This window comes from Aplidium turbinatum, chromosome 18, assembly GCF_918807975.1.
Source record: "Aplidium turbinatum chromosome 18, kaAplTurb1.1, whole genome shotgun sequence".
In the NCBI taxonomy this organism is placed as follows: Eukaryota; Metazoa; Chordata; class Ascidiacea; order Aplousobranchia; family Polyclinidae; genus Aplidium; species Aplidium turbinatum.
Genome location: NC_137489.1, coordinates 10,199,782 through 10,225,732, shown reverse-complemented (window position 1 = coordinate 10,225,732; position 25,951 = coordinate 10,199,782). Strand labels below are relative to the sequence as shown.

General features: G+C 37.1%; 2 protein-coding genes across 2 annotated transcripts; one reads left to right on the top strand and one right to left on the bottom strand.

The window, feature by feature from the left end:
• The first annotated feature begins 4,566 nt into the window (after positions 1–4,566).
• On the top strand, positions 4,567–11,405 carry LOC145787580 (coiled-coil domain-containing protein 174-like). Its single transcript, XM_082599348.1, has 11 exons — positions 4,567–4,708; positions 6,502–6,613; positions 7,062–7,140; positions 7,575–7,635; positions 7,978–8,059; positions 8,585–8,687; positions 9,306–9,417; positions 9,704–9,846; positions 10,159–10,284; positions 10,423–10,516; positions 10,773–11,405. Exons 1-11 carry the CDS (start codon positions 4,615–4,617, stop codon positions 11,279–11,281), a joined length of 1,515 nt encoding a protein of 504 aa, XP_082455474.1. The 5' UTR covers positions 4,567–4,614; the 3' UTR covers positions 11,282–11,405.
• A 49-nt stretch (positions 11,406–11,454) lies between these two features.
• On the bottom strand, positions 11,455–20,603 carry LOC145787171 (uncharacterized). Its single transcript, XM_082598897.1, has 15 exons — positions 20,567–20,603; positions 20,259–20,354; positions 19,946–20,126; positions 19,277–19,359; positions 18,889–18,966; positions 18,541–18,647; positions 18,260–18,357; positions 18,083–18,128; positions 17,798–17,861; positions 17,587–17,664; positions 15,077–17,465; positions 14,496–14,569; positions 13,896–13,962; positions 11,917–13,546; positions 11,455–11,593 (listed from the first exon to the last, which is right to left on the bottom strand). The coding sequence occupies exons 1-15, from the start codon at positions 20,601–20,603 to the stop codon at positions 11,534–11,536; spliced, it is 5,088 nt and encodes a 1,695-aa protein (XP_082455023.1). The 3' UTR covers positions 11,455–11,533.
• Positions 20,604–25,951: the final 5,348 nt, after the last annotated feature.

The following is a 25,951-nucleotide window of genomic DNA, read 5'->3' as shown; positions in this document are numbered from 1 at the left end:
CTACGCGGTAAACTGCGCAGAGGTGTAGCCTTGGGGGTCAGGTTTTTTGTAGGTTACTCCTGCTCCACTCCGTATCCAAAGTCTATGACTCTAAACAACACTCCTTCTCTAAATATTTTGAGAATAGACTATTGACTTCAAACTCCACATCTACTCTGAGCGCAAACCATAAACCACAATCCAGGTTTTGTAAGGCTGCTATAACTTTCCACCTTCCCTATCTCTTGTCATGAAAAGAAAAGCATACTTTTAAATGAAAAAACTACTGTAGCCTCCTACTTGGAAAAGAAAAATAGCGAATTGAAGTTGACTATGTCCAGACTATGTCAAACGTATCACCTGGTAAAAATATCAGACTTCAGCTCCTGTTTTGCCAAAAATATCAGATTTCCATTCCACTCCGCTGTTCGCCAAACAAAATTGCACGCGACCTTTATCGCACAATCATATGCTCTGGTTAACTTAGTTAAATGTTGGTGTGGTTATTTACGAGGTCAGTTTAGGAGAATAACATTGATTGATTAAATCTTTTGCCTCGGACTGAGAAAGTTGCTTTGAGAGCTTAATCCTGGCAGTTTCTTCTAGGCTAGGCTACTTATAAAGACTTTGAAACGCTGACCCGGTCATCGAGATTAAAAGAGTGAAGTTTTCGCTTGTTATTGAAGTGTTATCTGTAAATTATTCTATCCACTAAGGGCCAGTGAGAGGAGAGCAGTCTTTGACATGAGTTGCTCAGGCGCACACCTCGAAAGTCGAACCAGTAGCCTATGATCAAACTGATCGTATTCACTGAATTTTCACGTTGATGGGTAGGTTTGATGGCTGTACAACTTAACAATACTAACTTATAAAGCAATATTTTTAGTAATGTATCTTTTAAGGATGTGCCGATTAATCGGAATCGGCAGGTAGGCTATCGGCAATTTTTGGAGAATCGGAATCGGCATCGAAAAAAATTGCTGATTCTTTATCAAAGTTTCCTAATAAAAAGTAGCGCTTAATGCGTTCAACAAACAATCTTGTGATTGCGCAAACGTAATCAATCAAACCCGCTACCCGATAATCTTTTTTCACGTGTTTGCTAAAGCAACAAGATTGGCTGCAACTCTGCATTTGAAAACAATACTAATTTCTTCACAAGATGTTTTTCTTTTTTCGCCTATTGATGCACTTTGAATGCAAGGCTGGTGTGTTACTTTTTTAAAGGTTCTTGTATATTCAATACCGCTGCGTTCATTTTCTTTTACACTCTAGTTTTTTTCTCTTCTAGTTTCTGGCACCTTCTTGAATTCTGCGAGAAAAATACTGCAAACCGCACAAGATAATATTTTGTACACTGCATTAAGCTACGTTGATTTTACACTCTGTGAGCCATGGCGATTTTTCTCTTTTAACTGATTTCCGCGACAAATAAAACGCGTGTCTATCACCACTTTGTAGCGCACAAGAAGTGAAGAACTACCGGTACCTTAAAAAATCACGCTGTCATAGAGCAGGCGACAAAGTGAACGCTTTTAGACATTTCAAAGGCAGCAACTTGTAACAAAATTGCAACCGCTTGTAGAGCGCCAACTAAAAGCAGCTTTAATCATTTAACCAGAGAATCGGTACCGGTATCGGAATCGGCAAATATTTAAGAATCGGCATCGGCAAAATTTTGTAATCGGCACATCCCTAGTATCTTTTTAACTTTTTGGTTTTATTGTTTTTTTCTCATATTCTGCCGAGTTCATATTTTTATAGAATATTGCATTCTGTTTCACATTCTACTAAGGTGTTGCGACCGTGTCATATTTTAGACTGGTTGTCCTGCTTTGGTATCATGTAGCCCAGTGCTTCCCAACCGGTGGGTCGCGAAGCTGTTTCACTTTCAGATGGGTCGCGAAGCATTTCTAAAAGTTACTTGCATTAAAAGTGGGACCTTGCGAACTGAAAAAGATTGAGAATCACTGATGTAGCCTACTCTTGAGCGCATGACGTCATGCTTGAGTGATGTCAGGCCAGTCAGGAAACCACAATTGGCACAATATTGCCTCCAATGGACTAATAAAACCTTTTTGTTTTTGTAAACCAACCCTCCCAGCAAATTGTCCACTTGAAGGGTTGACTGTCTGATACCATTAGTACCATAGTACAGTATAAGCCTTGTTACTCAATGCAACAAACAGTTTACCAGCCTCATTTTCTATCAGAGCGTCCTCAGTGTGATCATGTCAAGAGCAAAAATAATAAAAAAATTCTTCAAAAGCTTCAAGTTTAGGTATTGTGGCGTAACAATTATACTGGTATATACTATCGGAATGGCCCGTTTCGGTGAGTCCAATCCCTATTCGGTGATTTTTTCATTTCTTTTTTTTAAATTATCGAGTACCGTAGTATCATTGCCGTTTTAGGGTTAGGAGTTAGGGGTTGGCTAGAGGTTAGGAACTCACTGAATCGGACTCACCGAATCAGACTCACCGAATAGTAGCAGACACATATACTATAGCCTCAAATGTTGTGATTAGCAGAGGTACTTAGGCTACTTTGGTAAATATAGGCTCCAAAGCTATCCTTGCTAGCACTCATGTTGCGCTTTCTTTGGGTACGAAGTGATACCGTAGCTTCTTTTCTCTTCCTTTTAAGATTCGTTTAGTTACAGGAATCTCTGCTTTTATCTGTATTGGGGTGGAAGCTGAATTGGTGACCTTGTAAGGTTTTGCTTCTCTCATTTCACTATGTAATTTTCCAATGTGTTGTCATGATACCTTGAGAAAAAAATAAACCACTTGTTGTTATCTGTAGCCTATCTGTGGAACCTCAGCATCATGATGAGATAACTTGCATTGCAGTTCAGTTTGTTTTTATTTCTGACCATCACAACGAAAGACAATATACAGTATGTCAAATATAGCAGAGGTCTAGAAAAAGGTAGCCTATATATCGGTAGCCTACCGTATTTGTTTCAGCAGACTGTCAAGTTGTGACATTTTTATATCAGCTGCATAATCCAATGTTGTTTACAATTAGTTTATCAAGACGATGCAAGTGTGGAGAGGTACTGTATATGTATAAATATACACAACATTCAAGATGTTTTTATTTCTGTACTGTACCCTATCCTATAAACCGGACAAAACGCTTTGAAGTAGGTGTAATAAATTGTTGTATTTGCAGACGTTTAATATAAAATAAACAATAATAACAGTTACGTAGTAGCCAACCAAGTGAGAAAACCATTTATCTCTTGTACTTACTGATTCAGTGTATATATAAAAGCAACGCAATATATAGTAAGAAAGAAACGCAAAACAATCAACTGAGGAACGTGGTAGGCCTACAGAACGCTTAATTGATTACACATGTGTGCAGTGCGGTGGTAATCAATTCCAGCGTCTGTACCAGAAAACGCTGAATGTAATTATGTAGTGAGGCAGGTCACAAGTTACATAACATCAACATAAATAAAATGACGACTATAACATAAATCTTCAACAGAAAGAATTCACATGGAATGGTTGATGCTTCCATTTGAACTCAAGTTGCACTGAACACCTGTTGTACTGTTGTAGTCTATTATACTTATTGGAAATACAACACAATAGATAGATAAGTGTTTATTCAATAGATAAGTATTATTTCTGCTTTGACATGCACAAATGGGGGATGGCTCCATCTGTGAGTGTGGCAAGGAGGAACAAACTGAAAACCACTGCAACTGCGCCATCTGCCATGTGCTTAATGGTGAACTGGATCACGACTTAATGCACTGGCTGCTCTTCACCTGCTCAAACATCTAGACAGAGTCACCGCCACTGCTCAAGGGTGGTACAACGTAAAAGGCAGGACCCTACCCCTGGAGTGGTAAAGAAGGTTCACACAAGAAGAACCGAAGTATTTATAAAAATCCAATCGCTTGGAGTTGCATGATGACTTGATGAGGTGTATATGTACTTAAAGAATTCTATTACATGTTAGTAGCAGAGTGAATGCATGTTCAACTGATGTTGGTTATAACCAGTGATGTACGCGCATACAAAAAATATTGACGTCGTCAGCGTAAACGCAAACGTTCGAAAAGCCATACGCCGTATGCGTCAACGTAACTTGTAAAAAAAGTTGGCGGTGTCAACGTCAGCGCATACACTAGCGTAAACTCATTTTGTTTGCTAGGTGCCAAACATTCACACGGTATAAACCACTCGAAACAAACAAGTTTTATTTTGAATTTCCACGAAAAAACACAAGCATCTGAAAGTGTTCATCTGACATTTTGCTGTGTTTTGGTTCTAATATGTCTTTGCCCATTGAAAACATTCTTTCAACTGCAGCGCTGGAAGGTATTGGCGTGTTGTAGCGAAAAAAATACATTAAAAAGTATGCGTTGACGCTATGCGCTAAAAAACCACGAAAACTTTACAGCGTAGCCTCAAGCGCAAACTATCCAAAAAATGTGGCCGCAAGCGTTAGCGTAAACAAAAAGTCTATGCCGCAAGTGTGCAGCGTAGAATTTGCGGCGTATACGTACATCTCTGGTTATACCTTTAATTTGATTATTATGTCTAACATCCATCTTTTTGAAAGGTCTACCACTGTTTAGTGTATGCACTTCTGCAATAAAGATTTGTTTTCATTATGATTAGTTTAAAATCAGAGCTATTTAAGAAACAAAAAGAATTTGCAGAAGAAAAATCTCGAAATTCTACTACAGGACATGGAAAGTCTTCAAGTAATAAAAATAATTTGTGAATACTAGTTGTATCCTGTGGATCGTATGTACCAACAATGGATTATTCAACCATTAAGCAAATCAGGCCGATTAATCAACTCATTTCATGGACTAATTTCATGTTGTATACACTAACCATAATCTGCTGATTAGAGTTGTTGATCACTGATCTGCTGATGGACTTTGCGCAACTTGATTTTTTATTATTTAATCAAACAATCAGCATAGTTGGCCACTTAAACAAACTGCTGTTGGTATATCCCACCACATACATTTTGTAATCTACAACAGTGCTTCTTAAACTTTTTTAGTTTTGTTCACCCCTAGCATCTATCTTCAGATTTCATTCACCCTTGTCTCATGATATTATATTATAATAAAACTATCTCGTCTATATATAACAGCACAGAATGACTTCGATTGTTTCGATTTTTGTCAAGATCAACTCAAGCTAAGTTTAACCATTGCAATCTACAATTTCTCGAGTCCAGAGATATAAAGCTACAAAACACAGTCACCAAATTTTTGTACTTATACACTCAGTGCAAAACAACTTCACTATTAAAATAAGCAAAAAAACAACAGTTCAGTAGTCGATTTACTGCAGAAAATTGTTTACTAGTGACTAGGCTGCTCCTGAACTTTTGCAAGTACAGCAGTTTTTCAAATCGCGGATGAATCAGTCCTTCTAATGCCACTCTCATCGATGAGTTCACACATTTCAGTGCATTTCTCTTTTTAGTTTTCAGTTAGTTTTTTGAAATTTATAAAAGAATCAAACAATAAAAAACATTGAAATTTATAAAAAACAATTAGTTTTGATTAAAAAATGAAAAACTTAGAATGGATTTTGTTTTTGGAAATTCTCACCTGTTCACTGAACAGGTGGAACACCCTGAATATCCGCCCTGCTGGCAAGCTATCATCTATTTCTGATGGTTCACCCTTATTCACCCCTTTTGGTTGGTTCACCCCTGCAAAAATTTTATTCACCCTGGGGTGAACCATTCACCTGTTTAAGAAACACTGATCTACAACATATGCTTGCTGTACTTCAGAGATATTTGGACTTGCTTTAATGAGGCTAGCTGCTTACATTAATTTTGCGATTTTAAATTGAGTTAATGCGTTTTTGTATTTCATAATTTATTCAATTATCTTGTGTTAACTTAAAAAATATCTTATAAGCAAGACCTGGATAGCCTCAAGCAATAAAAATAAGTTATGTGTGGATAGTGCTAGGTTTTCATTGTCTATAACAGATGCTTACTGTAGTTTAGAAATGTTTTGACCTTCTTTTACAAGGCTATGCTCCCATTTATTTTGTGAATAAATGAATGATAATACGGTATCTTGCTGAATAAACATGTTTTTCTGCTGTTTAGTTAGTTTTAACAACAAGGTATAAAGTTGAATGATACTGGACTTTTGTCAAATGTTGATGAGTGTACCAGCAATAATTAAAAGTGATTTAAACGTCTACAGTTGCTTTGAATGTTAACAATACAGTTCAATGATGTTAGTTTTGCGTTATGTTTATTGCCTTAGCGCAAGTGCATTGCACCAAGTCATGTGCGCTTGATTACGTTGTGCCGCCCTTTGGCTGTTAGTAATTTGTAATTATTACAGCAAGACTTGGTATTATACCTACTACATAGTGATTTGTCACTTGTACACATAGCCCTACTCCTGTTAAGACCACTTTTCAATTCCTTTACGTTTGTGGGTTTCTGTAGCTATTCTGCAGTACCTGTTTACAAGCGTAACAGTTAAATTATATTTAATTTTTTTAGCATCATCTGGAAGTAAAGTTCTGCCATGGATGAAAAAAAATAAAGGAGTTGAAGAGAGAAATAATAGAGATATGTCAGAAGTGCTTGAAAAAGATAAAAATGATCAAGTTCGGTATGTCGCTTCATGACCTCAGAGCAATACACAAAAACATAGTACAATTTTTGAACCATCAGGCATATAACTATATATGTTACGTTTGACATACAGAAATACTTACTGGTATGTACTTCTTTTTGGTGGATATAACTTAAAGGAAGTTTGATTTCCAATTTACTTTCAGCAAAAAGACTACAATGTATAATATGTTGTCACTTGAGGAGAACCAGTTCAGTTGGGCTTTTGTGTGTTAATTTTGGCATTGGACATGTTTTTGCTTGACTCTTACTAGAATTTTCAGGCCCTTTGCCAAGAAGGAAACATTTAATGGCCTAGTTTAATAAGCTACAAATTAATAATTAATCTATCGAACTGATGTCAAAGTCATAGTGAACTACAGATTATACTTATACTTGCTTTTTTGCTGACATGTATTTTTATGATGTGTTGGGTTTTGTTTCAGAGCTATATTAGAAGCAAAATCAAAGCTATACAACAAAATGACAAGTGGAGATATCATTGCTGACAGTGAAGACACTCAGGTGTGTTGCATGTACTTAACATGCATTCATTAACCGGATTTTTCCAATGTTATGTCCATATTGATGTAACCGCACTGAATTTGAAAATGTAAACCTGTGTCATCATTCTGTATTTCTTTTGAAGTGAATGTATAGAATGAAATAGTATAGCTTTGGGAGAGAAGTAAATTTTCAATATCATGAACAGATGACTGACAGCAACTTAGTGGGATTGAATAGCATTATTCATTAGCTTGATTTTGCGATTTCTGAAGGAGATTCTGTATTGATTGGTCAAGCTGCTATGAAAACACTTCTTAACCTTATCTGTAATGAATATTTATGATAATGTATAGAATTGATTCTGTGCTGAACAGTATCCTACGTTAAGCTGAGAGTAAGATATTTTACCATTTTATTTAATTCTTACAACAAAATGTACTTTTTGATCACAGGAGTTTTTGGTTGACTTTGAGCAGAAATCAATCGATGCTTGGAGAGAAAAGAAAGAAAAAAGTTTGACTTTACAATTTCGATTCATTTATTTAGATTGTCAGTGATCTTTAATTCAAAGAGCTCGATCTTTTTGTAATGACTTAAACTTGTCCTTGAAACAACTCAAGTTCGTGTCATTGATTTAACTTTACAAATCTGTGTTGTAGCAGCTCAATACAGAACTAAAAAAATGTGTGTACTGTATAAACTTTGTGGTGGTTTATTGATACAAAACTGACTTTCTGTAGATTTACTCTAAAAGCTACGCACATGGTTATATGGCTTATGTAATATCTTCAGTTCGTCCGGGTGTTGATTAAGCAATTAAGCATGTCAACTTTCGATATACTGTATTGCTTTCAGACAGTGATACCAAAACTCCAGAAACGAAAGCAAAGATTTCTTCAACTATCAAGGAAACCATTGAAGATGCCAAAGACCAATGGTAGACACCGAATGAGACGTTTTTACTTATGAAACTTTTTTTTTCAATAACGTAACTGCACAGTCAGAGTCGCATTGGAATTCCAAACCATTGCTTGGTTATACGGGAATATTCTTTAAACGTGAACCATAACAAACTCGTTCACTATTAAATTATACAAGCCAGGGTTAACTTATTTCGGAACGAGCACCACCAATTTTTCAATTTTGTTTTGAATACTGTTCAGCGATCAATTCGTTTTAATTTTTCTAAAAAAAGTGATAAAAAAAAAATTGAAAGCAGTTTTCCCAGTTTCAACATGCAATAACTCTACAATACATTGCAATGCAGGTTAAATCCATTTTTCAGCACATCCTACATTTTCTTCCATTTTTGTTTAGCACACCCTATTTTCAAACTTGCAATATTTTTATTATGTATCCCACTACCCGCCGATTATGAAAAGTAGAATTGACTCTTACTGTATTATCAAAGTCAAGTTACTTTGATTGAAATACCCACAACCCCTGATTGTGATTTTTGCAGGATGGAGTATGTGGATAGCCTTGGAAGGACCAGGACATGTTTGAAGGAAGAATTACCAAGCCTACAACGTTTAGATAAGAAATTGGATTTAACCACATCAGAGGTACATTCCTCAAGTTAAATCGGTGCTGATGGGTTTCGCTGGAAACTCTTTTCAAAGCAAACCCAGTGTTCAAATACTCTGTTGGAGAAGTGTTTAATCATTAGTTGAGAGAAAAAACATTACATACAGCTAATGGTTTTCTTAAAGCAACTTCAAATCTTTTCCAGAGTAGTTTTTAAAATCCTACTACAGTAGACTCCATTTAACTGGCTCACGAGTAACTGGATCATTCGGTTAGCTGGATCATTTTCTAAGCCCCGAATCACATGTGCATTTTTAATGTAAATGTATGCCGCTTTTCTGGATCACTTTTTTCGTATAATTGGATCACTTTTGCACCGAAACAGACAGTAAGATCCCATAATTCGCACGTCATTGATCACACGCAGAAACAAGATTATGCCAATGCTCTCAAGCGGGGTCTGTTGGGACGAGGTTTCGCAGACCATGGCAATCTGTTGGCAAAGTTGGAAAAAACATCAAGCCAAGTAGGCTACTTACAGCTGACTTGAAACAGGCGACTATATTGCGTTTTGTTCAGCTGAAATAGTACTGCATTTTTAATTAAATCATGCAAAGCAGATTTTATCTCTCTCAATCTTACAATTTTCTGTTCAGAACAAAACGTTAATGTCTGATGATATGAGAAGAGAAGAAGAAAGACAGAGGTGGGAAAAAGAAGCATTGCAAGAACAGGATGAACTCCATTATGAGAATCTTCGCTTTGGAGGCAAGACATTGTTATGGTTATGTTACCGCTAAAAGTAATTACAAGTGTTTATCCCGGTAATAAATCAGGTGTTCTTGCCCAAAATTTTAAAGCTATTTGACTTAAAAGACGTGAGGTGTGACAGTGTCAACCCATGATTGAAGACATTGCTGAGAGAACTGTCTTTGAACCATTGATCTTTTCTTTGTTCTTTAACGATCGACCTATTGTCGCCACCAACACTGCGAAATGTGATGAAGATGACATCGGTTTTGACTAAACTCAACTCTAATCGCTTATCATGCAGAGATTCGCGAACTTGGCGTCGGTTACTACGCGTTTTCCAGTGACCAAGAAAAACGCGAAGATCAAATGAAAAGATTGCATCAACTTCGACAGGAAACTGAAGCCCAAAAGCAAACGAATGAAGCTAAAAAAGTTAAACAACAGGTGATGATGTTGATCAAGATCGTATCATAATTCTGCAAAGTATACCTAGGATTTCATGAAACTTGCTACTTCATAACTGTGTACGACATCAGGCCTACGCAGTAACAAAAAAATGGCTCGTTTACGCTTAAGGCGTGAAGCCTTATGTTACTATTTTTGGAATGACGTTGAGCCGGGACATTTCTACAATAGCTTTGGGGTCCCTATTCAGTTCTAGCCGATGATCTAAACACACTGAAGAAGTTGTATTTCTGTATCACTTTACCTTTTAGCACAAAAAGCGGTACACATATATTTTGTCGTTTCTTTCAGACTGCGTTAGCAGCTCGTTTGGAAAAAGTGCGTCAACGGCGAATAAAGAAATTGAAAGATCAAGGCAAAGAAATTCCCGTCAGTTTGCTCGACCCCATCAAGGTTGAGCCACCGAAACTACAAGAGGTAGGCCTATATAATGGCCATCTGAAGCCTATTTTACACAAAGAAACTTCTTGAACACGTAAATGAGCGCAATAGTGTACGTCGTTCGTGTTACTTTTACCCAGACGACAAATAGCCAATGTTATGTTTAAATTGAAGGTACCGAAAGTTTTGGAGTCAAACATTGAAGATACGACGCTTGAAAAAGCAGCATGTGCATCCACTAAAACAAGAGAATGGGATAAAGAAAAAGGTAAGTGGCCGTCTCATGCTAATGGCTATTCAAACATCATTTGACGTTCTATTGCTCCATAGCGCACTATATCATGTATGAATAAATCCTCAGTCAAATTACAGCCTGGCGTATGGTATAAAGCTCTCGCCTGACACTTCTTGCTATTCATTTTCCGGTATTGTGTACATTGGTTTCATATTTTATGTGGAAGATAAATTTATGATTCAATTGTTTGTGGTCAGTGATGCACAAAAATGATTCTTTCTCGTCACAGTTGAATGGAAACCGGCAAGAGCACCGCAACAGCCTCGAAGTTGGACCGATCCCCGGGATGAACGACCCAGTGAATTCGCTCCTCCGTCTTCATATTACCCTCCCACCACCAAAGCAGCAATCAAAACCTCCGAAAGATCTTCCTCGCATAAATCCGAGTTTTGCGAGCAACTTCCTCACACAACTGTCAATCTGACGTCTAATATTCCCACCAAACGTCATCATGGCATCGATGATCCTCATCAGAACATCAAACATAAAAAAGAGCCCGATGATGGGTCCATGAATCCTTTACCAAACACTACTTCCTCCTCCCTGTCAGATGAGGACAGGATACAAAGACTTCTTCAAACCGTATCTTCTTCCACACCAGCAGAGGATAAAATAAAATCCCCTTCTGTTTCTGAAGCACCCTCTCTCGCACCATACGTTTCACATAACAAGCCTATCACTTTAAAAATTGTCCCAAAGCCTTCTAAAAATTTAACCACTAAATCCGCGTTTAATTGATTTACGTTTTGTTTATTTTTGAAATACAATGAATGATGGACAACGTGTTTCAATGATAATGATGCAACAACAAATGAACAACAGCTATATTGTGGTTACCGTAAACTGTGGAGTGTGACATAACTGTGACAAGAGAGTGGTTTAAGAGTAGCACAGCAAATAAGCACAAATCAACACGCTGCTGAAGTGTAATAAAAACGAAAAAGCATTAAATTAAAATTTTAAAGTGCTTTTGAAAGAATAACAAGAGAATCATTTGTAATCTAATGTTGATAAAAACTTCGAAATGTCCAGGGTTTCCAACGACAGCTTCTGAAAAACAATGAAGATGATTGATAACAAAAGCTGTTCAAATGACACTATTTTTTTCCCTATATGACGCAATAAGGCTGTTCTCACACTTCTTCAAGACGAAAATAACCGCTGTTTAATTTAGCATTTCATATTTTTGTCATAACGGATTTTTAGTTCATAACTCTACTGTTAGAGCCGCAAGTTTGTAAAGTGAAACAAGGGCGTTAAAAATATTAAAAGCAATACTTTATTCGAACGCTGGCACCTGGCAGTGAGTTTCAGCTATCACAAAACTGACATTTATTCAAGTTGCAATAGTATTAGCGATGCGAACGCCCTACCTTTTGTTTCCGTTTTGACTTTTTTTTTGGAGTCTGCGAGCTTGGTGGAGTCCTCGAGCAAACGGATGACTGGCTGCTGGATTCCTGGATGTAAGTACCTGCCCCACTGCAAGGAGATGGCTGAGAGTGTTGAGCTTGAGCGGTTTGGGTCTCAGTAACAGTTTCACCTCCGACTGTCTCCCACCTATGCACGGTGCTGTGACTTCTTGATAACTCGACTAAAGACTCAGCAACAAGAGCTATTGTCTTCGGGCTGTCGCGACACACAGCCGGAGAAGGAGTCCGTAAATGTAGTGGTGACCCCCCTAGCTTGGACGGTGGGATCGGTATGCTGGTGAGGCTAACACGGCGTTTCCCTCGATTTTCCGTTTTCAACGGGGATACAGAAACAATCTTTTTAGAAGACACCTTTTTGTGTTGATGTTGTGCCGCTGCAGTATTGTTATTCAATATATTATTTTCATTGATCTCATGTAGAGCTAGACTTGTACCACTTGAAGTTACCTGGGTATTGTTGGAACTTTTGACTTTTTCAGCCTTGTCGCTCACCGAGAGGTTTCTTTCCGAAGAAAATTCGAATGATTTTGATTTCGTATTATTTTTCTTAGCTTTGTCTTTCTTTTTCGATTTTTTTTTGTGCTTCTTGTGTTTTTTCGAGTGCTTTTTTTCGGACTTTTTCCCATGCAGTTCGTTCAACAGTTGAACAATGTCAACTTCGCTCATCCCTTGTATATCATACCGCTGGCGTTTAGCTTCACTTTCCACAGACGGTTCACTCGGTTTGATCTTCCGCTTTTTACTTGATATCGATGAACTTGGAGAGTTTTTTTCATCGTCCGACGTCAAGATTCGTAAACGTCCTTCTTCAGAAGAAGTGATCTGAGAAAAGTCGTCCGTAGTTTTTGCAGACGACCATTTTGTATTTTCTTCAGCGACTTTAGCAATGTTTTCTATGACAATTGTCCGCTTTTTCGATTGCGGAGATGCATTCGGCAGTGACATAGCTTGCGGGGCAGAAGTTGCGTGTGAAGGCAGTGGGTTAGAATCCGTTAACAACAACGAAGGAGCAGAGACATTTGGTAGGGACTGGTTGAACTGTTTAACAGAGGGAGACGCTTCCGTGGCCAGCTTGGGCAAGGCAGTGAATGATGAAACAAGTTTTGTCGACATAGTTAGTGAAGCAACGCTTTGTGGAGGGAGACCTAAAGAAATGGTGCTGCTGGCCACACTACCAGCTGAAACATCAGTAGTCGATGGCAGGGAAGAAACATTTATAGATGGACTATTGACTGCGCGCGTGTTCGCATCATAAGGCTTGGATAAAAACAAACCGTCGAACAATGTTGATTCTGATGAATGATTGCACGGATTTGTTAACAAAGAGTGCAGTGGCACACCGACTATGACGTTGCTTGACATAGATGTAATGCGTGGAGTAACGGGTCTGTGGCGAGATGTGGAGGTTGAAGAAATTGTGATGGCATGAGTCGGCGTGTCACAAGTTGGACGTATATCGGTGGCCGATGAAGTGAATCCAATGGCAACAGGGTTGGGGTCTTTCGCAAACGATCGAGATTTCCTTTTAGTGGGTGATTTCCCATCAGGCACGGAGCGTATAAAACCGGAAGATCTGGAATGCAAATCAAGAGTTTTGTCGCTTCAACCCTTTTCTAGACTTCTGCTATGTTGACGTGCATTGTTTTAGCTGTGATAGCAGAAGTGAAAACAACTGAACTCAACCGTAATAGGCCTAACACCTTATTCATTACAGAGTTTAATTTACTGAAGCAGGAAGCATAGACTGCATGAAAATACCTATGTTTCGATCTGAAAATACGGTGATTGGTCAAGATAAATTTAACTTTAAATCTTCAGATAGGCTTAGGCAAGACTAAAGAGGTAGAAGGTTCTGATAAACACTAAACGGTGATCGTGAGGAGTAATTGCGAACCACATCATTCGCAAATACAATCACAAACCTCTGATTTGAGTTGACGAGTTCATTGTTTTGAACAAGCAGTGGTTTCTTAACAGCTCCCGAAAAATCTAAAAATGAAGGAATTTGATTAGCGCAATAATAAGTTGCATGCACAAACAGTAACGGTAAAGATGTAGTCGCATAATCACAAAAACTTGATTGTCCCAATTAGAAATCTATAACTTCTCTTTCAGCAACTGTACAAAAAAAAAAAATCGAAATTGAAGTGACTTGCAAAATAGTAACGACGTCAAACTGCCTCTAGCGAGTCGCATACATCGTCCGCCCTGTAGCTCAGTTGGTTAAACGGTGCACGAAAAAAAAAGATCAAGTGGCACTGGTTCAACTTTCAGGGTGTGCGATTGAGCAATGCGTTTCAAGGACAGATCTTCATTCAGAGGCACCTCGTGAATGAAACAATTCACAGACAACACTTCGACAATCGGAAACTTCACTCGGCCAATCTCAGTAACTGGGCATGTGTCAGTGGTTCAAAGTCTCTCTACAAGTATGCAAAAATGCCAGGAATAACCTACCAGAGGCTTTCTCAGTCCGAGAATAAAGATTCAAACCAACCAAAATGTAAAAACAAAAATCGTACTTGAGCTTTTTGATCGAACGGGAAGCACGTAGGTCCCAGATATTCCTTCAGCGCTTAGTTTTGGTATCAGCTTCCTTCAAATTACAAACGTGCGTTTTTGCAATGAAACAACTAAATCAAGCAAGCATCCTCGACATCTTTAAATGAGTGAATTTTTAACAACAAATAAATAGATACGATTATGAAGGGCACAACTTTAATCAATTCTTGTTTTGCTTTTTGCTTATAAGAATCCCAGCTTCAAGTCCTTACTGACTACAACACACGAATTGTCTCAATAGAAGCAACAGCAAATAAATGAAATCGGTGCTATACTTGCGTGGCTAGAGTTACTAGCGCCCAAGAACAATGACACATTTTTTGTGCCCTCCAGATGACAATGTATGAGCCATAAAGCGATAAAATTTTGATTTTTTTTGTTTTAAATTTTGGCACTGCGCCCGGAGACAAAAGCCCACCCTTCCAGTTACATCACTAGGAGACTGCAGTATAGAAATAAGCGAGGGGGAATTGCTATTACAGATTTGCACTGGTTTTTCAAATACATGAACTTTTTTTTTATTTTTTTTGATAAAACTAACCTGTATCTTGGTCTTCTGATGATTGGTTGAGCAAAGGAAAGGGGTCGAGCAATAGTTTCCGAGAACTGATCAGCATGGGAAAGTGTGTCACTGTTCAACCAAGCTCGAAGATTTCGTGTGGCTTCTTCAGTCTCAGACTTCATTTCAATCGATTCGCAAGCAGCTGTTGTGGCAACGGGAAAAACTTCTGAGGGATTTTCAGTTTCAAACACTGAAAACACTCCGGCGGAAGGTGAGATGGTCCTAAAACGTGTGCACGAGGGATCGGTTTCCTCCGTAGTCGTTTTCTGGGTGCCTGGCGTCATGTATTCTTGCATATCTGTAGCTGCATCTATCATTTGCGTTAAGGAGGTTTCGTTGAGCAACATCGTTAAGCTTTCACCAGTAACATCTTTCTTACAGAGGTCAGCAAACACTCTGTCATCAACGCTGACAACAGGGTTTTTATTGACCTTGGCACTATCAAAGGATGCCGCATGCGACAAGACATCGGAAGATTGCGTAGCAGCAAAACTAGATATAATGATATTCGGAGAAGTTCTGGTCGGCAAAGACGCGGAAGCAGTGTGTGATTCGCATGACTGATTATGTGGTAAATGTGTAGCAGCACAATCAAGTGAAATGGTATTGCTTTTTGGTTGCATGACATTTGAGAAACTTGGCATTTGTGATGTACTTGAAGTGACCGTAGCAGCTGCAATTGTGGTGACTGGAATAACAACGCTCGTTGAAAAAGTATTACCTTTCTCATCTTTTGCCTTCTTTACTTGTGCAGTTAATTGCTGCAAGATATCACCCATTTTAATATCTTGGTGTTCATCAACTATAAGTACCCCACTTTTAGGCACGGTAAAACTTTCAAAAGTTCTCTTGTTGGAATCAGGTTTGGCTTGACAGGAAGTCTGTGATTTAGTTGAAGAGGTGGAATGAACACCATCAGATGTGGTAGGGATATGATTAACAGTCTTCATCTCGGAGAGGTCGTTTGAAGCAACATCCATAACACCATCAACTTTTTCTACGTTACTGGTGCCTCCCACGAGCAGTTCGTTCATCAAATCTTCTTTCACGTCAGCGAGATTAGAAGAAATTGTTGCTGCTTGTGGTTCGTTACGATTAGTTGTACGATCATCAAATAGTTTTTTTCCTTTCAGCGGCGACTTTCGAGTTTTAGATTCGATTTTCGAGTGGATGCCAGTAGCTCGAAGCCCGTATCTTAAGGTTAATTTTCGTGGGCTTGTTACAGCACTTTGAAGGCTGACAGCAACTAGAATGTTTTCTGGAGAATTACTATTGTTAGAGGAGCATTTAGATGGAGAAACACTTGAACGAAGGTCGTGTTGTTGCGGTTGTTCAACGTCTGGGAAAATCTTATCGGTCTTGTTGCTTTCAGCACTCGGTGACTTCACTTGAAGCTCAGATTGGCAGGAGGTTTCCGAACCGGAATTTTTCGTAGCGGCAATTTGCGATTTTGTTGGAGGTTTCTTTTTTCTATCTTTATATTTCGATTTCATCTTAATTTTTGGCATTGCGTTCTTTTTCCTGAGCTTTGTTCTAGTGAGCAGTACCTTCGATTTACTGCGTGTGTTCTTAGCAGGGCTTTCAATAAGATGCAGTGACGGTCGCCTGGATGATTTCTTCGGCGAACGATATGAAGAAACAACTTCTTGTTTCAACGTTTCTTCAGTCAAACATGTTGGTTTGCCAATATTTTGATCGATATCTATTGTAGATGCTTCAACCAAATCAGAAGGTTTTCTCTCCTCCAATGCAGACATAAGGCAACTGAATGGGGGATTACTAGCAGCATCCTGTGGCGTTTCAGCACTGCTGGACAAGTTTCTGTCAATAACTGCGTCGTCAGGTAAAGATTTATTGACGGTTTTGGCATCACATGTTTGAATGATGGTTTCCATTGGTGACAAATCTGGTCCTGCGTCAATGCTACTATTATCACCTCCTTGTACGGAGTTTTCTTGGGAATCACAGTTCTGTATTTTGGTCCTTTCTTCAATTTTTGAGTCACAGTTTTCATTATTAGGTAAGACGTTTACTTCAACCTGATCAGCAACACTAGCACCAGAAGTGTTAGGTTCCTTCGCTGGAGTAGCAATTGCAGCTTCAGTATTTGATGAATCCACAGCCGATGAAGAAGCACTATCGCGTGTAGGAGTGTTGACATTATTTTCATTCGATTGAAGAGAATTATCAAACGAAGTTCTCGTTATGCTTGGTATCAGCAATGCCTCTGAAAGTGATGGGGAATTTGGACTTGTTTTTTGCGATTCTGCTTGCCTCGGTAAATTGACAACTACCGGATTTCCAAGAATGAATAACTTAGGGTCAGGTTCTGAAACTGTGGAATCTGATGAGGCTTGTGAAACGGTTTCTGTAGAGAGAAAAAAAAACATAAAAATTATGATCAAATTTTTAAGTAAATTTAGAAGATTTTTGACATAATATGTTCTAATCAAATTTGTCTTTGTTGAAGAACAGTGCAATTTTCTCACTTGAAACGATGGGACTATCTTCTAACTCCAGTAAATTTTCAAGTTCTTTTTCGAATTCTATTGCAGTGTCTGTAAAATCTGATCAAAAAAGGGAGTTGTAATATTAATAATGTGTCTAAAAATGTCATTCACATGACACAATATCCCAATTTAATGAGAAAAAATGCGAAAACGTGATACAGCATAAAAATAAGCTTTGAAATAAATGTACCTGTTTGGAGCAAGGATTCGAGAGACAATTGTGCAATGGATTCCTGGTTGTGTTTAGCCGCATCCTTAAGCAAAGTTGGTAAAAATTACACAAATTGCTTGATGCCATCCCTTTTCCACACAAAGCTAACGAGGAAAATTTAATAATGACATGCAGCAGTCATACAAACATTACAAAGAAAAGAGCAAATTTATAGAGTATTTTTGTATGCACGTAGTCTACTGAGATTGAAAAATTAATTGTTCTGAAAAGAGTTGAGTGAAACACAATAACTCATATACTCACTGCGTCTATGTTAGGACTTTGTGAAGGCGATGTGTCTAATGGTTTTCTGAAAGGAAGCATATATTAATAAATACAAGGAAAACTAAATAAGATATCAAAAGTAGAAATTATTCATTGTCGCTGTGCAAGTTAGGTAAGTTTTATGGCAATGCATTCGAGCGATGTGTTTTTACTTACTCAGTCCGAGCACATTTCTTCATTTGAGTCATAATAGTTGCACCTACAACTGCCATTCCTTCCGAGCGGGCAATGTTGTGTAATATGAAATTTGAAGACTAAAAAGAATATAAACCCAGTGTTAGATGAATAAAAATGTAAAAGTAAAAAAAAATGTAAGACAAGGAATAAATTTTAAAGAACCAAGAAGATCTTTAGAAATTTTTGTGATCGTAAAACTTTATAAAAAACTGGATGTCACCGCTTTGAGATCAAAATTAGAAGCCAGAGATACGTCTTACATCAGGTTTTAATTGAGCAACTTTATTTTTTCTTTCAACATCGCTCAGTCGCTTCGGCAAGCCCAGCCTTTTCTTTCTTCTGTTACATACAGCTTGAATCAAGGAATCTGCAGATTCAAATAGTTTGTTGCAGGGATTGTATTTCTTCACAAATATTTCAAAACAAATACCTAACTTCACACTATGATCCACTTAGATATTTAGTAACAATGCAATGGTCTCAGTCAGTTTTTCGAAGAAAATACATGTCTTAATTACAAGGTTTCACACAAAATGTGATGATATGAAATTCAACATTAAATTCCAAAAAAAGGCATTTCAGAAATCCAACACATTGGAAAACCTCACCTGTGGGTTCAGGTTCAATTTCCGATGGTGCTTGAAATACACTGCTTTCTTTAAACACACCTTGCTCATCTGTTTCAGCTAAAAAAAAAGGACAATTAAACACAATTTGTATCAAATCCCAAGCCGGACGAAATAAAACCGATAAAATTCTTTAATAGCTTAGTAATAACTATAATTCTATCAAATTTTAGACAAAATACTTACGCAGTAAATGTCTGTATAAAGTGGGTTTATCATTCCATAAAAAATCCGAAGGTGTTGATTGTGTTACCACGACCCCAGCTAAAAAATAATAATGATTGATGTTTATTGTTTCAACTAGGAAATCAACATGAATATATATTTTCTATTTCGTAAGAAATTTACATCAAGTAATTGAGACACGTACTTTGAGACATCTGGTTCGTACAGGAGGCGCACTGCATTTTCTTGGATTGAAGACCATCTAATATGGAAGCAACTTGAAACGATCTGAAATGATCCAATAAATGAAATGAATTTAGATTATCAGTAACTATTATATATTTATGCAATGCAACAGTAGGTCTACTGACAAAGTATGACACGACGTCTTTACACTTTTAAATAAACATTTGATGGTCAAGGTTTATGTTTCTTTTTTTGAAAGAAATATCACTAAATTTTGTAAGTATTGAGATGAAAATGCTCCTCTACTGCAGTATGTCCTTGTAATTGTTAAACTAATTTTGTAATTGACATGTTCTGGTACGAAGGAAGGTTTTATTAAGGATGTGGTGCTGTGTGGGTATACTGAAAAGCAGCCATTTCCATAATGAGATCGACAAAACATCAAAAGCGTCCTGGGAGAGTTCTCAAACCACAAACTCTCAACTTGGTGAAATTCGAAGAACAGATGGAAGCGTTATTTCTCCTTTTTCATATTATTGCTGGCTGTCCAGAAAAAAAATAGTAACAAAAACATATATCCATGAACTTATTGGAAGATTTTGTCATACCAAGGTGTCATGACCAATTAAAAATAAAAACTTACAATGCTTTGTAAATAAAAATATCTTGCTTTTGGAGTACCACTTACTTAACTGCTGTCATCGCTTCTTCTAACTTTTTCCACATCAGCAAGAACTTTTGCTTTCTTCCATGTGGCTTGTTTTTGAAATTTATAAACTGAGATTCAGCATCTTTCATAGTGTAGTATTCATTCAAAATGATGCATAAAGATTTGCCAAATATTGTCCTGGGTGAACCGCTTTCAAATTCTGGAAATGTGATCAAAACATTTATTAATCTGGGGCTACTTAATAATATATACTGTATTATTCAGTAATTTCATGTTCAAACAATTTTATGACAAAAAAAGTGTAATCATGGATCACAACAGGTATATATACTACCTTGTAAAAGCATGTTTTTCATTTCTTTTAAATGGATGCTTTCCTTCACAAATGACTGGTAAGTCAAAGGACAGTCTTCTTCAGCCAAATAGCCTAAAAAGATTAAAATCAATATAAATTCACCTATTCAGCACTAATACCCAATACCCATATGTTTCTTATACGACAAAACACAAAATATTTTGGTATTGTCCAAGGTTAATGATGCTGTCCTGTTAGGAAGTAGGTACATGTACAAATTATACAGTGAAAAATATAAACTTCTGTTCAGGGCCAGAAACTTGGTGCAAAACTTACACACTTACCTAGCACCAATCTGGCAACATCCGAATGGAGCAACATCACAAAAGCTTAAAAATCAACATGTAGATTGTAGAATCAATATTAGAAAATTGTGCATTCAATCATCATAAAACTGTAATATAGTGGTGATAAATTGAGCAGCAATAGTTATACTATGCAATAGACCTCCCCAATCCCCGGACTTTCTTTTGTTTTCTTCTATATTATGACTTTTCTGCATGGGTTTTCAATGCTGATTTCAAAAATATGCATAATTTTTTTTTTCGATCAACGTCTTGGAAGTTATTTGCCGTTGCTTAGCAACAACTTTTCATAAAAATTACAAAATCCCCTTTCAAACCCTTTTCCTTTTAACCTGGTATGCTGATATCTAGATGATCTGAAAGCACTTCTTCAGCTAAAGAATTAAAAAAAAAATTATTAAAATTGGACAATCGGTACCAGAGTTATGACCGTTTAAGTACCCAGATTATGCAGTCACGCATGACTGATTTTTGTTAATTTATTGCCAAATGATACTAGAAAAATGGTGAAAGTTGCTGTCAAGGGGTTTTTGGGGGTAAGGAGTTCAAAAATTATATATATTAAAAAGTGTCTCAGAGCAACAGAAAAAAAGTTATTAAAAAATTGATACGAACAGTCATGCATGAATGATTTTGTCGCAGTCGCTTAATTCATTCCTGCAACGAGATGTATTTCTTAGGCACCACAAACGTTAAATGCCTGGAGTCACATACAGTATAACGTGGAACCGATCATCTCAATGTAGCTAACATCTGGGTACCCATTGCACTTGATGTTAGAATACACGCTTCATTGCTCTGTAAGAGCTCTGATCAAGTGCAAGATGGTCACGGTCCGCCACAATTTCAATAGCATCTCTCACCCAGCATAATGTAGTCTATGTATCTAAATCATGTGGCAAAAAGTGGATTAAGTCAGCTGAACTTAACGATAACCTTCTGTAATGCATTTCAGGTTGCACTATTGATCAGTTAGCATTTTCTACTTGTATCTTATATGATTATAAACGTATTATATACACTTCCGTCTAATATTCTGTGTGTATTCATTTATCCATCATGGAGCTGAGGAAGAGTAAAATGAACAATGGTGGTTTGCTTGGTAATTTGCAGCCTTTAAAACATTTTAAGGAAGGACAATTTGGACCAACTACTGGAGATGTTCTTCAGAAATATATACATATATCATCTTCAATTAAATCCTCGTAACCACCAGAGTGGGAAGCTCGCAGCTTGGGATACAGCAGTATGTCTAGCAAAAATATGGTAGCCTGCTTGCATTCCACTGATGACAAAACAAAATATCCAAAACAAAATTATTCGTTTGGTTGATGAATACAAGAAATACAAACATGCCAAAAAGGAATCTGCTGCCTTAATTAAATTTCGAGAAACACTGACAACACGATTTATGATATCTGCTAAGAATGCCGAAAATCTTATTAACAAAAACAAAACATTGCTACCAGAAGATAAGGAAGAAGATATTCAGTTTCTTAAATTACTGGAAACAAACCAACCAGCATCTCTTGGACCCCTTGATAGAAAGAGGTTGAAACGCTTCACGAATTATGCATTGAAGAATCGAATAAAGGTAATAAAGTATGATGTATGTTTGTTCCCAGTATGCTTAACAGCCTAATGATTTTTAAAGTAACATACTTAATAATTTTTGATACGGATCCCTCTGTCAGCATACAGTATCAGTTTTTTTATCCATTCATCTCTATTAAGATTTAAAACAAAATTAGTACTTATAGTTTTGTTATGAGTAGTGGTAGCAGCAGTATGTATGAATTCTTCATCAGTATTAGATTATGTTTCTTCTGATGACAAGGAGAGTACGGTAAGTTAAGTCCTGAGGTAGATGGCTGAGAATCTGCATTTTTTTTGTAAAAAGTGTCTTGCTTATGCAATGCATCTTTATCAAAAATTAATAGGTATGTTATTTTAAAATTTTTTACGCTGTTAAGCATACTGGGAATAAACGTATATCATACTTTATTACCTTTATTCGATTCTTCAATGCATAATTCGTGAAGCGTTTCAACCTCTTTCTATCAAGGGGTCCAAGAGATGCTGGTTGGTTTGTTTCAAGTAATTTAAGAAACTGAATATCTTCTGCCTTATCTTCTGGTAGCAATGTTTTGTTTTTGTTAATAAGATTTTCGGCATTCTTAGCAGATATCATAAATCGTGTTGTCAGTGTTTCTCGAAATTTAATTAAGGCAGCAGATTCCTTTTTGGCATGTTTGTATTTCTTGTATTCATCAACCAAACGAATAATTTTGTTTTGGATATTTTGTTTTGTCATCAGTGGAATGCAAGCAGGCTACCATACTTTTGCTAGACATACTGCTGTATCCCAAGCTGCGAGCTTCCCACTCTGGTGGTTACGAGGATTTAATTGAAGATGATATATGTATATATTTCTGAAGAACATCTCCAGTAGTTGGTCCAAATTGTCCTTCCTTAAAATGTTTTAAAGGCTGCAAATTACCAAGCAAACCACCATTGTTCATTTTACTCTTCCTCAGCTCCATGATGGATAAATGAATACACACAGAATATTAGACGGAAGTGTATATAATACGTTTATAATCATATAAGATACAAGTAGAAAATGCTAACTGATCAACAGTGCAACCTGAAATGCATTACAGAAGGTTATCGTTAAGTTCAGCTGACTTAATCCACTTTTTGCCACATGATTTAGATACATAGACTACATTATGCTGGGTGAGAGATGCTATTGAAATTGTGGCGGACCGTGACCATCTTGCACTTGATCAGAGCTCTTACAGAGCAATGAAGCGTGTATTCTAACATCAAGTGCAATGGGTACCCAGATGTTAGCTACATTGAGATGATCGGTTCCACGTTATACTGTATGTGACTCCAGGCATTTAACGTTTGTGGTGCCTAAGAAATACATCTCGTTGCAGGAATGAATTAAGCGACTGCGATAAAATCATTCATGCATGACTGTTCGTATCAATTTTTTAATAACTTTTTTTCTGTTGCTATGAGACACTTTTTAATATATATAATTTTTGAACTCCTTACCCCCAAAAACCCCTTGACAGCAACTTTCACCATTTTTCTAGTATCATTTGGCAATAAATTAACCAAAATCAGTCATGCGTGACTGCATAATCTGGGTACTTAAACGGTTATAACTCTGGTACCGATTGTCCAATTTTAATAATTTTTTTTTTAATTTTTCAGCTGAAGAAGTGCTTTCAGATAATCTAGATATCAGCATACGGTACTAGGTTAAAAGGAAAGGGGTTTTAAAGGGGATTTTTGTAATTTTTATGAAAAGTTGTTGCTAAGCAACGGCAAATAACTTCCAAGACGTTGATCGAAAAAAAAAATTATGCATATTTTTGAAATCAGCATTGAAAACCCATGCAGAAAAGTCATAATATAGAAGAAAACAAAAGAAAGTCCGGGGATTGGGGAGGACTACTATGCAGTTGTCTATAACATATAAAAATGGAAGTGGCTATTTTTCCACAATCAGGTGTTGCCAGAGTTAGGATTAAAGTTAGGAAGAGTTAAGGTAAGGGTTAGAGTTAGGAATAAGATTAGGGTTTTGATCTTCCCAGGACTAAAAAAATTTCCAAAATACAAGTACCGGTAGCCTATTTGTTTTCAACAGCTTTAAACTTTTCTCAAATTAGGGCAGACTTCCTTATCTGGCAACACTATTGAGGCTATTATTACACTATATAGTGTAAATATAGCCACAGCCTATAAAAATATGACCTTGCAATGGAAAATCCTAACATTTTTGGAAATACAAAAGAGTGTAGCTATATTGGGATGCAACCTATTTCGTCCCCTGAACACTTTGTTCCCCGAAATTGGGGGACGAAATAGGTTGAATCCTTATTAAAGGTTAGGGTTAGAAAAAAAACAACTTTTCTAACCCTGGTGTCATCGGTCCCACAAATTACCCATAAGCACCATAAGTCGCGTCGAATTACCCATAAGCCCCATAAGTCGCGTCGAATTACCCATAAGCCCCATAAGTCGCATTTCCCTAGTAAAACGTTGCACAGCAGAACTGCTCAAACCGAACATGTTTGTCCGTCGTCAACAAAATCGAATTGCGACCTATTTCATCGCCTGAAAAGATTGAGAGAAATTTTGAAATGTTTCAAGTATTTTAAAAATATCATGGGTTAGGTCAAAAACTTAACCTACTACCGGTACCATAACTGATTTTGCACTATTGATGTTGACCGGATCTACAAGTTGACAGACAGTAGCATAGCCAAGGAGTTTGAATAGGCAGGCAGGCAAAAAGGCTTTATCAGAAATACTTTGATGCAAAAGCAATGTAACATATATTTTTGAGGTCTTGCCTACAAGACCTACAAGCCAATTCAACAGGTGAAGTACCGTACATTGCCAGAGGTAGCTTTCTTGTTAGCTGTCAGTATGCTCTAACGCAAAGTTGTTAAAGTATAGTTGCCTTTGAATCATCCCGCCTCAATCATAACCCAGCGAGCTGTCCTTGAAATATATTGCTCTACTGAACACCCCAAGAAAGAGTTGAACCACACTTGCATGACCTTACCCCTTCTTTGCATAACTGAGCGTTCATTTACTGAACTGCTAGGACAGATAGTTACAAACTGTTAACCCAACCAGTTGGAGTAATAATGCATTTATTTGCACGTATTTCTACCTGTGCACTTGCTTTAATTGTGATCTTCAGAGACCCTAAATATTTTTTTGAGTCTCCACCCCTGTAAACTTTGAGGTAAAGAAAGCCAGGCGAAAAATATCATTTCTGACAATCGAGTTATATATGATCTCTGCAAGTCGATAAAACTAATTGCAAAATTCTAAACGGGCGAAATGCAAATTGCAAAATTGCAATTTGGCGCGAATTATTAGCCCCTTTCTAAAATTCAGTGGAAAATTTTTGGTACCATGTTTCCAACAACTTTTGAAGATTTAAACATGGCACGAAGAAAGTTTTTTACTGCTTGAAGCTGCATTAGCCTACATTTCCTCTGAGTCTCTTTAAGAATTTTTTTTCAGGATAAAGTCAAAACAAATGTGGTCAGGTATTTATACATAGAAAGAACCAGAAGAAAATCAAGGTGGCACGAAAGAGACAGAGAAAACTTTTATTTCGTCTGTTTGCGAGAATAATAGGTAGCCTACGGTAGAATTATTAACAAAACGAATAAAATAGCACCATAACAATTTACCCAGACAATCACTTTATTTGGTCCATATCTTTAAAAAATCAGGTACGGATCTGACCAGATAAAGTAGCTGTCTGGATAGATTCCACAACCTACAGGAAGCAGCGAAAGACTATTATTATCAGTTATTGAGTCA